General features: G+C 41.7%; 1 protein-coding gene across 2 annotated transcripts; it reads right to left on the reverse strand.

Annotated features, from left to right (window-relative positions):
* Positions 1-1,126: 1,126 nt before the first annotated feature.
* GMNN (geminin DNA replication inhibitor) lies at positions 1,127-9,818 on the reverse strand. 2 transcript variants are annotated; one of them, XM_061995966.1, is made up of 7 exons: positions 9,733-9,818; positions 8,582-8,645; positions 6,731-6,829; positions 6,201-6,339; positions 5,469-5,551; positions 5,277-5,387; positions 1,127-3,706 (listed from the first exon to the last, which is right to left on the reverse strand). In XM_061995966.1, the coding sequence occupies exons 2-7, from the start codon at positions 8,636-8,638 to the stop codon at positions 3,509-3,511; spliced, it is 687 nt and encodes a 228-aa protein (XP_061851950.1). In that variant the 5' UTR covers positions 8,639-8,645; positions 9,733-9,818; the 3' UTR covers positions 1,127-3,508. The 2 variants fall into 2 exon arrangements, with proteins under 2 accessions (XP_061851950.1, XP_061851949.1); XM_061995965.1 differs by lacking the exons at positions 8,582-8,645; positions 9,733-9,818 and adding an exon at positions 8,160-8,575.
* Between the last annotated feature and the right edge of the window lie 2,662 nt (positions 9,819-12,480).

The raw sequence follows: 12,480 nt of genomic DNA on the forward strand, positions 1-12,480 counted from the left end.
CAGCCTCAAGAATACACAGTCTTAGCAGATTTGCAAACCTTCTGCTCAATACCTCAACTCTGGTTCTGAAAACAAAACTACCTCACAGACCCCTTAAGGAAAGTAAAAGAATATCCATCACATTTCCTTGCAAAAAAAACCCAACCACCCAAAACTTGATGACCAACTTTGTTACTTAACACAGGCTGCAACACATCACAGGGCTGTAGGCCCTGACATAAGCAATGCAATACCAAGCATCAAGTTTTAGTTGCCCAGTTAGGTAGTTATCACCTACTCTGCCCTGGTGAGGCCTCATCTGGAGTCCTGTGTCCAGTTCTGGGCTCCCCAGCTCAAGAGGGACAGAGAACTGCTGGAAAGAGTCCAGTGCAGGGACACCAAGATGATCAGGGGACTGGAGCATCTTCTTTATGAGGAAAGGCTGCGGGAGCTGGGGCAGTTCAGCCTGGAGGAGACTGAGGGGGGACCTCATTAATATTTACAAGTATTTGAAAGGTACATGTCAATGGGATGGGGCAGCATCTTTTTTTTTGGTAGTGTCCAGTGATGGGGTAATGCACAAAACCTAGAACACAAAAAGTTCCACTTAAACATAAAGAATTTCATTAGTGTGAGGGAGCCCTGCCACAGGCTGCACAAGGAGTGTGTGGAGTCTGCTCCTGGGGAGGTTTTCAAGAGCCATCTGGATTTGTTCCTCTGGGGCCTGATCTTGTTGGACCTGCTTAAGCTGAGAGGGTGGACTAGATGATCTTTAGAGGTCCCTTCCAACCCCCACCCTTCTCTGATTTCACTTCTCAAGCCATTGTCTTAGATACAAGGGGTGTTTACACAGGAATTGTTATTTCTGCTAAACCAACTTAAAGTTCTTACTCACATAAAGCACTTGCCTCCCTTCATCCCTGCACAGATGTTCTTTCCTGAATCATCTGACAGCTACAAATGGCCCATTCCCCCACAGTTTTAATCTTACATATCTTAAATAGTCATGTTAGGACACACACACTTTATGGGAGAAGTTCTAGGATGCAGCAGATGTATCCCACTTTGGAGCAGCCTTAGGATACTGCAGTGAACAGCAAGATTGTGGCTGCTGACTCTGCAATGAAGAGTCAGTATGCAGGTCAAGTTGGTGCATAAAAGCATTTTTATTTCATTGTGCTAGACAGTGTTCTCAGTAACTTAGCTGGATATGAAGTTTCCTTCTTCTCTTCTCTTAAGTGATATTTATTTTGAGCTGTTATATAGCTGTGGTAAACCAATTTCCCTACATATCAATAAAAGATCAGATGGCTGTAAGAATTAATTACACAAATCTCTGCGTAACTTCTACATATTTGACAAGCCTTTCACATGTGCATACAAAGTTCCTGGACTTACCTGATAACATTTCTGCTGTACACATTCAGGAATTTTCCAGACAATAAAACAAAACCTGACCCTTTAAAACAGCAGTTAATGTAGAATCATAAGACTTCTGACAATGCTTTCATACATTAATATTTCTGCTAACAGGCATGGAGAGATTGTTTGATTGAAGTCCAATACATCCGTGACAGAGACAGAGCATAGATATGGGTTTTTTTCTTGTACCACTATTCAGCTCACATACCCAGTCTTCCACAGCATGTATGTTTCCAGGGTTTCTACAACAAACTAGCATCTCTGCTAAGATGATAGTTGTAAGTTATTAACTTATTAATAAGTTAATAAACCCATGGCAGCCCCAATTTGAAGACTTTAGGTGCAAGTGCATGTATTAAGTGGCAGATATATTTTTTGATGTAAAAAAGCTCTATTACAGGTCAGCAAAGTGCTGCAGTACATCCATTCATCAGCCTATATGAAGAAGGTGTATGATTTACTTTGTACACAATCCATTTCAACAGAAGCAAGCATCCAGCTACTCAAGGGACTGTTATCTCATTTAAATAAAAAAAAATCAAGACAAAGCACAAGACAAATCTAATCTAATCTTCTCAACCATCTTGATAAAAATAAGAACCAGATGCAGATAACACATGCAAATTCTGCATTTGATATCTCCTGGCAATTCTTTGTTCTAACAGCAGCCCCTGCATCACTGCCATTTACAGAGCAGGAGGTGAAGTGGGAAAGTTGCGCTTGCTGTCTCAGTTGGATTTGTCTGTCTGGACAGCCAATTATGCAGCTGTGCTTTCTTCCCCCAAAGAAGGGAAATACAAATGCAAAATACTCAATGTTTAAAAACAAAGCCACCTCTGAAAAAAAAAAATTACTGTTAACTATTAGTAACTAAATACCATTCAAACAAGTGAAAATGGATGTGTCCTTATTGTTGAAGAATTACTTCAACAAGAAAATTACTTAAGAGTCTGATACAGAGGTTTAAGTCACTTGACAGTATTACCCGTTTTGAAAGCAGTTATCCAACATCTAGTTGTCTGTGTTCTCTTAACCACAGCCACCAGTGCAACTTAAAAGGACACACCTTTGTCACCATTTCTGCACTGTGATAGAAAGGATTATGACTAAGCATGCTTTTTGAGCACAAATTGAAGGTGGTACCTTTCGTTTACAAAGCTCTCAGGAAGACACCATGCCTTGCCTTGAGGTTACCAGATTCAGAGGCAAAACAAACCAAAAGGTTCCTACAATAGTTCTCACATTCCTCGAATGTCACAACTGAATTAAGTTGTGAAACATCTACTGCCACCCACAGGGAGACAGCAAGACATGGAAGGAATCTAAAGGTGCCCATCTGATAGCTCTGCAGATGTGTTTACACATAGCCTGAAGCAGCCAATTTGGCACCCACTACTCTGATGTGTAAGCTGCTTTGTCTCCATCTAATTTTCAGTACAACTGCTACTAGGAGCAGGAACATCCCATCTTTTCTTTTAGAAATACATGTATTGGCTTATAAAGAGACTGTTTAATACTTGCTATTTAAGCTCTCACCTATACATCTTAGAAATGGCTCCCTTAAAAGACAGCCAGTTGTTTAAAAAACCCAAGCAAAAAACCCAAATGAACTTTAGATCTTGACTCTTACTACAGCAGCTCACAAGTACTACTTTGCTTTCCCCAGTCACCAAAACTACTCTGGATCTCCAAAACTGCAAATCTAAAGAGTTAACTGTCAAGGCACACCCTAAATACTCAAAAGCTTCCATCTACAGTAGCCACAACTAACTTAAAGCTTAGAAGCAGCCATTCTCCCCTGAAGTAAGAGGCTGTTTTGGTAAGGCAAAGATTTATTTATTGATTTTCATGGATCACTTCAGGCCAACTGCTAAGATATTTACACAACAGTGAAATACACAGTATTTGCATTTTATACAAGCAACTGAGGGTAGCCTGTAGTAAGTCTTCTATGCAGTATCTAGATACTTCCACTGTCACATAATTTCAGTTAAAAAAACAACATCTTTGATGCTTCCACAGGAGTTTCTATACCTGAGAAGTTTTAATATATCCTTTCAAGAAGTCTGCAATTAAAAGCCACATACAGAAGCCTATTTACAGGTTGTCATTCCAGTTGCAAATTATTTTCTTCCTTTGAAGCAAGATGTGATATGCTCTCCCTGAAACCACACGATACTTGCGATGGCCCCTCCTCAGACAGGCTGTCTGCATTGCCTCCACAGTTAAGCTCTTCATTTTCCTCTTTGGATTCAGACAGACTCTTCAGAGGCTCAAGATTGTCAGGTGCTTGCCCAGTTAGCCTCTAGAATAAAGAGAAGACAAGTGAACTTAATATTTTCTACTTAACAGCCAGTGAAATAAGATTGTGCATATTGAAGTGAGCAAACTAATTCTCTTCATTTGGAGATTGTAGATATAATTAAAACATTCCTCAGTCACATGAATATTAGACATTTGAGTTCAACTCAAATTGCTACCTCTAACTCACAGACCTCATTTGCTTTATTGACTGCTAAGTCTTCCTTGGGTTCTTCAGTAGGACAGGTTTTATCTTAGTATCTAAACAGTTTCAAGTTAAATGTATCTACAGCATTACATAGGTTTCATTTTAGAAAGAGTACTATACTACAGATGAAATTCCTATTTTTTTAATCAAAGATAATGAAGCTATATTAAGTCTAGATGAACTAGAAGACACAGCACTTCCTAGATCTTGATGATTAAACCAAAAGTACATCACCTGACCTGCCCTAAGGAAGAAAAACAGGACTGTAAGAGGGTGCTTTTGAGGCCTCTTGTTTGATTTATCACTTAAGGCTCACTAAAGCCTCAGAAGTGATCAGCTTACAACTCATAACTGAATGTAATGAACTGCAGAGAAGTCTCCAACTACATTAGTTGAAGTGCTTAAGTAATTTAATTTCTGCCAGTCTGTTTATCACCAACAAGCAGCACTCCCCAAGTACCAAAAAAACTCTGATGTAGCAAATTAGTGGAGTCCTTCAAGACTGATCTAAAGCATTACACTTACTGAAAATTAGCTTGATCAAGTTCACTTCTTGATTAATCAAGTTGCTTGCAATCATCTCCCATTTTGTTTCCATTCAGTCTAATCACAGAATCAAAATATTTATTGCCAGGTACCCTGCCTCATATCCCAGCTGACAGCTTAATCCCTACAAAGGCCTGTACTTTTGGTATCAAAGTTTCATAGCTACCTAACAGCCTCAGCAGCAGTTACACACCAATCTGCTGCTGGCAGAGAGTCATGGTATCAGTGACACATCTACCTGTCCCCAAGGAAACCCCAGAGGAAGCAGGTCTGGAATTCAGAAGTTTATATACCCTACAGACTTTATGCATTAGCCCTTTTTGGGTCACAGAACTGGGAATTTCTCAGAAAAAACATGACTTTAAAAGAGCACAGGTTCTCTCTCACTGTTCTTTGCTCAAGTTTAGTTCCTCAAAGGACACAGCCAAAAAAACCAACTTCCTTTATCCAGAAGCCTCACATAAGCTACCGAGTATGTGAATTTAAGTCCTCTCAGAAAAGTGAAAATTAACTCTTCCTTCCCTTGTCACCACCTAACATACAAACACTGTCCTCTAAAGACAATAGGCTGTATCTCCCCTTCAGAAAACATCTTAGTAATTTCTCATTACTCTGTGGGTTCTAGGGTGGAAGAATTCATCCCCTAGAATGGGCTTTACGCCTCTGGATTAGAGCAATCCCATAGGAACCAAGTTGAACAATCACTGAAAATTAAGAGTTGTGTGAGCACACAAAACAGAAGTAATCATTCATTAAAAAAATAAATCTCTGCTGTTTTCTCTTTTGTTCTACAACATGAACTGAAAATTCCTATAAATACCTCAATCACACTGGTCATATAATGCACATGTTCAGCAAGGGACATTAACTCTTCATTTTCTTCTTTCAGGCGGGCAATTTCACCATCCTTCTGTTCAATTTCTTTGTGCAACTGAGTTAAAAAAATGACAAAATGTTATAATAGGAAGACAATAGCCCATAGTAAAGAAGTTGCTTATCTTTCACTAGCTACCTTTTCATTTTCTTGCAGCACTTCATACAGAGCCTTCCTCCTTTCTTCAGCCACTTCTTTCCAATATTGAGATGAAGGATTTCCTGAAGTAAGAAGCTTCAGTAAGTCTGTACCAAGACTGAATTCTTGAGATAACCTTAAAATCTCCAATTTGAATTCAAATGTTCTATAACTGTTAGAAGAAACTCCCTCCACAGTGTTTTCCCCAGAGATTAGTTGTGAATTTAAAACTAGACATAAGGTTACTAAAAATAGAGATCCTACTTAGTATTAATGGCTACATGCAAAGAGTACTCAAGAGGCTGCCTCAAGCATGACAGCAGGCTTTGCAAGATAGACACACTTGCAAATGTAAGTCTTCATTGTACTTTGTGGAAGACAGAAGTCTTATTATCAAGTCATTGTCCATATTGGGCTTAATACAGCACACCATGCTATAATGGTTGTTCATTTCAACTTCATTAGTCACTTGAAAGATCACAGCCAAGCCAAAGTAACACACTACAGGACTTCTTACTACTGCTGCACAGTGTTTCTTAGCTACTAGTTACCATAAACTCATTCTGAAACATTAGCTATCTATACTGTACTTACTATACCATACAGGTTAAGTATCATTAATATCTGCAAGGCATTACATTAAAAAAACAAAGTCCTCAACTGACGAGGGAACCATGATTCAAGTTATATTCCATTGGCAGCACGGCATTTTAAGTGGAAGAAGACACGTACCTTTTATCATGAGATCTACAGCTTGAATGACATCACTCATATTCTCATTTTCTTGCTCCTTGCCCACAGATCTCTCTGCTTTAAGAGCCTTTGAGGTGAACTTGTTATTCCGGAGTTTGCTTGTGACTGAAGATTTCTTCTGCACAAAGCATAGGCAAGTTTAAATCCTGAGCAACTTTTGAGCTTTTCATAAAAAAACCACCCCATATATATAAGTTTTAAGTATTCTCACTCAGGACTGCAAATAAATCTTTAAAAGTCCTGCTTTCTTCACATTATAGTCCTGAATTAGACATATTCCTTGATACCCATAGGTTTAAGAGAAGAAAAATCTCATTTTCCTTAATATTCAGAAATTGTTGAGTTTATTAAAAATTATTCTTGCCAAAGTAACATATGCTTACCTCACATCACACTTGTTAGTGGGTTATATGTTTTTTTAAATGTATCAATTTGCAGTTAAAAGCTCAAAATCATTTCACTAGAAGTAGAAACAATTACACATCCAACAATTATCTTCTAATCCATACCTCATTACCTCTGCCAATCAGACAACCTGTTGCTGAAGGCTGAATCATTTTAAGAGTCCGTCTTGGAGCAGCACTGCATGTGGCATCTGTGAGGTACTTCTAAAAAGACAAATACAGCTTCAGACAGTTGCCACTCTTCTCTACGTGAACTGAAACTTGAAATAGTTCCCTTAAGGTACACATCAAGACAAAAAGGTGATACTTTTGGCAGCATTAAGGCTTGTGTAAAAAAGAATCTAGTCATTTGTAGCAGAGATGGATCTTAATCACAAAGCTATGCTCAATACCTGCCTCTTAGAAAACCCTCACTCTTCATAACAAAACTTGGAGAGCCCTTATAGCAGAAATATTCCAACTAGACTTCAAGGCCAGTTAGAGTGCAGTGACACATGTAAACTTTAGCTGACCGCTCTCAAAGTTGTATTTGACAATAGCAGTGTTAAGACTCTGAGGAACAGTGACAAAAGTGACTACAATTGCAGGCTATGTGGTCAAGTCACACAGATCACTTAGTAGTGCAGTAGTTGTTTGTGAGGTGCGAACACACCCTCCAGTGGTGTTCAGTTAAATAGATGTGTTGATTATCCATTAAAATGGACCTAAAAGATTCCTTGCTTTGATCCACAGTTTTGTATAAACTGTATGTTTATCACATTTGCTGTCATGCATAAACATTTATTTCCTGCATTAAAAGCTTTCTGATCAGGTTGGTTACACTGCCACCATGGGATAGCAAACAATGGCAGACAACCAAGCAAGAACAGCCAGAATACAATGCCACACCAGCGTGAGAAAGTTACTGATTCACACTATACTTCATATGACAAGAGTTCGCCTTTCCCACGGTAGTTTCTGCCACCAATTATCCTGCTGTTGAACTGAAGGACAAACACTAACTGCTGTGGGAACAAGAATCACACCGTGTATCAGACATTGCTTGCTGCTATTGAAGGTTAGAGTTAAGTATACCCTGCCAAGAAGTTACTGACTAATACTTGAGTTAACCCATTGAAAGTGCAAAAAGTCACACTGAGGAATTTATACCCTAGAGGCAGTATAGGACAAGATTATCACACATACAATACATGCATATTTTCATTACCACCAGAAATTGTCATTATAGTCACTCTATCCATCATGCTAATGTGTATTAGCCTCTTTTTTAAGGTATTTGTACAAATATGACTAGAGCCTACCTTAAAGGTTTAACAAGAGTTTTATTGAAGACTAGAATAGGTATAAACTTCAGTAACTTATTGGTTGCTTTTTAGAAATCTACATCCTTCAAGCATTTCTACCAATTCCAAGGCTATGGTTTATGAGGGTTACTTTTTCTTAGAAACAGAACTGCCTGCATGACTACTTCCAATAAAGTATGCTCAAGTCGAGACCAATGAGCTCAGTACAAAGGACAGACTAGAAAACCCACTCTACAGTCCCTTTGCAGCCAGGCTGATTCAGTAACCAAATTAAGGCAGGTAACTGGCATCTAGAAAAAAAAAAAACATAGACAGTAAGCTCAATGTCAAAAGGATTTGGTGAGTGACAAGAAAAACGTAGTCATAAGCACATATGCCCAAGCAGAACAGAGTGTTCCTAAGACATACTGCCTGCCAGGATGTTACTCAAGCCAACAGGACATAAGCCAGGTGGAAGCACATTGCAAAAGATCCTTTTGTGTTCTTTCAGTGGATACAAAACTCATGTCAGACAGAGGGAGCATTTCCCAGAGAATTGAGGGCAAACCTCAGAACAACACAAATTCTGTTTGAGAGTCTTGATAAATTCAAGCTTCTACTTTTTATGCCTTATCTGCTCAGTAGTGTAGCTTCAAAACTTCAGAGCCTATACCTGCAAAGATCCTGAGGGCTTCTCTGCATTCAGTTTCTGTTTCATTTTGGAATTCATAGGATCACTGAAAAACAAAAACCACAAAGCAAAACATCAAGCAAAACTTCAATAACATCTGGCTGCAACTGAAGGTCAGTTGATTCATATGATGCCAAAGTGGAAAGTTTTGTTCTTGCTGTGAGTTTATAAGCTTAGTTTGTGCTTGCTTCAGCTATCTTAAAACACCCAGGACACAGATATCCTGAGATATCCAGGGTATAGATGTAGACACAGACTATGACACAAACTAGAATACTGGAACTTCGTGGTCAAGGACTGTTACAAGAGTTTTATGAAGTGATAACGTGCAGACTCTGGACTGACAGAACACCAAGATGATGATCACCAGAGGGTCCTGAAGACCCCCAAAGACCCATTTTGTGATTAAGAGCGTATGCCCAAAGGGGACGGACCCAATGTAAATAATTTTTGGGAGAACAATGAATACTCATACCCATTCTGAGAAAACGGATGCACACCCAACAGGGTAATATCAGCATTGCCCGAGGCAACATACAGCATGTGCGACAGGCGGGATTACCTCCCGCGCGCTCGGCGCCGCAATAACGAACGGCTGCTTTCTAAAAGTCCAACATAAAGAGCCTTATCGTTTCCATAGGCCGGTTCTTACGGCATCACGGGGACACTAGAACTACAGAACTTCAGCTTATCAGCTTTAATGACAACATTAAGCATTCAGCCATGAGCCACGTGGTCAGCAGACTCTGGAAGCCCTGGGAGCCCCTCTGAGGGCTTCTCCCCCGGTAGGCGCCGAGTCCCGAAGTGACAGCCCGTCCCGCGGCCACAAGAGCCCACCCCAGCTGCCACCGCAGCCCCGCGCAGCCATTCCGTAGGGACGGCGGAGAGAGGGTCACGGACGCACACCCAAGATGGCGAGAGCGGAGCCCGCATCCTCCCGCTCCCGCCAGCGGAGCCCGCAGAGCCCCTCCTCGCTTGCCGGCGCGGCCAATGGGGAAGCGAGGCAGGAGCCCGCCAAGACCCAAACGCGGCCATGACAGCCTGCGGTCCCCTCGCCCCCACTGGCTCGGATGAGACCGAGCCTCTCGCCTCCCATCCCAAGCCTACCGCGGCTGCCTCCCGCCCGCGCTCACCTGCAGCTGCTGCCGCAGAACTACCCGCACCACACACGCAGCCGCCAGCTCTGCCCCGGCCTGCGCCTATAAGCCGTGCAGGTGACGGTCACATGATCTGCCGCCCGTCTCTCCGAGCCAATGGCAGGACGCGTTCCCCCACCCCGCCGGCGGAGCTCCGCCCCACAGGCAGCTGGCGGGAGGACGGGGACTGCAGGGGCGGGGCGGCCTGAACGGGCCTGAAGGGGCCGAGGGGTCCGACAGCAGCCAGGGGTCAGGCAGAGACGGGGCTGCTGCAGGCGGCCGCGGGACAGCTTTTCATCTCGAGGAAGGCCATAGGGAAGCTCCTACTGGACAGTTATGAACTACAGATCCCAGCCCTGCTGCTGCCTCAGCGGCACGAGGGGCACGGGCCCGTGTGACACAATCTGCCTCTAGGCAGGAGTTGCCTCAGCTAAAGCTGAATAACAGGATCCTATCTAGTGACAGGACAAGGAGTAATGAGATGAAGCTGGAACGTTCCATTTAAAGATAAGAAAAATCCTATTTTACTGTTCAGGTGAGGGAGCCCTGGCACAGGCTGCCCAGGGAGGGAGTGTGGAGTCTCCTTCCTTGGAGTTCTCAAGACGTGCCTGGACGCATTTCTGTGTGACCTGATCTAGGTGGACCTGCTTCAGCAAGGGAGTTGGATTAGATGATCTGTAAAGGTCTCTTCCAACCCCTACCATTCTATGAAGCCATTGTAGGAGATACAGTGCTACACAGCACTGGAGACTTGGGGATACATGGCTAGAAAGCTATACTGCTGGAAAGGACCAGGGGATGTTAATCGACAGCCAACTGAACATGAGCCAGCAGTGTCCTCAGGTGGCCAAGAAGGCATCCTGGCCTGTTTCAGGAATAGTGTGGTTATCAGGGACATGGAAGTGATTGTCCCCTTGTACTCTGCTGGTGAGGCCACACCCCGAATGCTGTGTCCAGCTCTGGGCCTCTCACTACAAGAAGGACGTTGAGGTGCTGGAGAGTGTCCAGAGACGGGCAACAAAGCTGGTGAAGGATCTTGAGAACCAAGTCTTATGAGGAGTTTCTGAGGGAGCTGGGGTTATTTAGCCTAGAGAAGATGATACACAGAGGAGCTACAATTACTCTACAGCTACCCAAAAAGAGGTTGTAGTGAGGTGAGAGTCAATCTTTTCTCTCCAGTAATGAATGACAGGACAAGAGGAAACAGCATAAAGTTGCGCTAGGAAAGGTTTAGGTTGGAGATTAGGAAGAACTTTTTCACTGAGAGAGTTATTAAGCATTGGAATGGGCTGCCCAAGGAGGTGGTGGAGTCACCATCCCTAGAGATATTTAAAAGACACATAGATGAAGTGCTGAGGGACGTGATTTAGTTTAGTGATGTGCTTGGCAATGTTAAGTTGGGCTTGAACTTGATCTTATTGGTCTCTTTCAACCTTAATGATTCTGTAATTCACTGCCTGGTGCTCATCTTGGTTATCACGACCATGCCTGGGAAGTCTACTGGTTCCATAAGCAAAACGTCCAGCTAGCTTGAAACTAGACTAGGTACAAGGTGTCTCTGGCCATTTTTTCACTCCTATTATTTGTTGTATTTTATAAAGATGTTTTGCCAAAGCAAATTTAATCACATATGCACTTTGTTGCATCATTCCTATCTCAACATGGGGAAGAAAATGAACACAGTTAAGCCATAACTGACACACAACAAAGAATTTACATATGATATAGATGACAACTTGCCATTAATTATGCATTAGGTATCTTGTTAAGTTTGCTAGAGGCCACTTCACAATTATGTTCTTGCAAATATTTGCATGTTTATCTTTTATTTATGCTAATAGTACCTCTAACTGACTTGTGAGTAAATGTCTGTAGAGTTAAGGACACTTTCCTTGCAATTAAGGTCTCAGAGCTAATGTAGAGCAGCTATCAATGTGTTTTCTAGGCAATATGGTAGAGCTATTAGGGTAATTACAGAGAGAAGTATTTATTTAGCATGCCACTCTGTCTTCTCCTTGGAAATAAACTGTACAGCACTTAAGAGAATGTCTTAAGGGAGATGTCACGGTCTGGTGAAAAAAAGAAAGGCAGAACATAAAAAAAAATTGAATTAGGAAATCTTTAAACAAGGATAAGGAAATAAAGTTGGTCTTTCTTGCATATCTCCCATTGACCCATTTAAACTTTCATTGTCCACAATATCCTTTGGCAAGTACTTCTAGAGCTCAAATAGCTATTGTCTAAGGAACCACCTCCATTTTTTTCTTCTTTCTTTCTTTTGAACCCAATTGCTATAGCTTCATTTGATGTCCCTAGTCCTTGTACAGGGAGACAACAAACCATTGGTCCTTATCTAGGCCACAGTTACACAGATTCCTCTCCACTTCTCTCTCCCAGGTCTACTTAGCCAAGCTTTCCTTGAAAGCTGTTCCATCTTCTCTTTTGTGAACTGTATGTCATTTGATTTGCCTTTTTAACCACTACTGAACACTGGGCTGACATTCTTGTGGAGCTGTCTGTTATAACTCTGACATCTTATTCTTGAATCATGGGTCTTTCCAAAGCCTGTGACTTGGTATGTGACTTTTCCCCTATGTGTGTTCCTTTAGGTTTATCTGCATCAAATTCTATTGACTGCTGTACTCAATGTTACTCAATTCCATAATGTACTTCTGTAGTTTTTCAGACATCTCTGTTACTATTGCCTTGAATATTATAGTGTCATCTCAGTAAGTTTTTTCCACT

Source organism: Colius striatus, chromosome 4, assembly GCF_028858725.1.
Source record: "Colius striatus isolate bColStr4 chromosome 4, bColStr4.1.hap1, whole genome shotgun sequence".
NCBI lineage: Eukaryota > Metazoa > Chordata > Aves > Coliiformes > Coliidae > Colius > Colius striatus.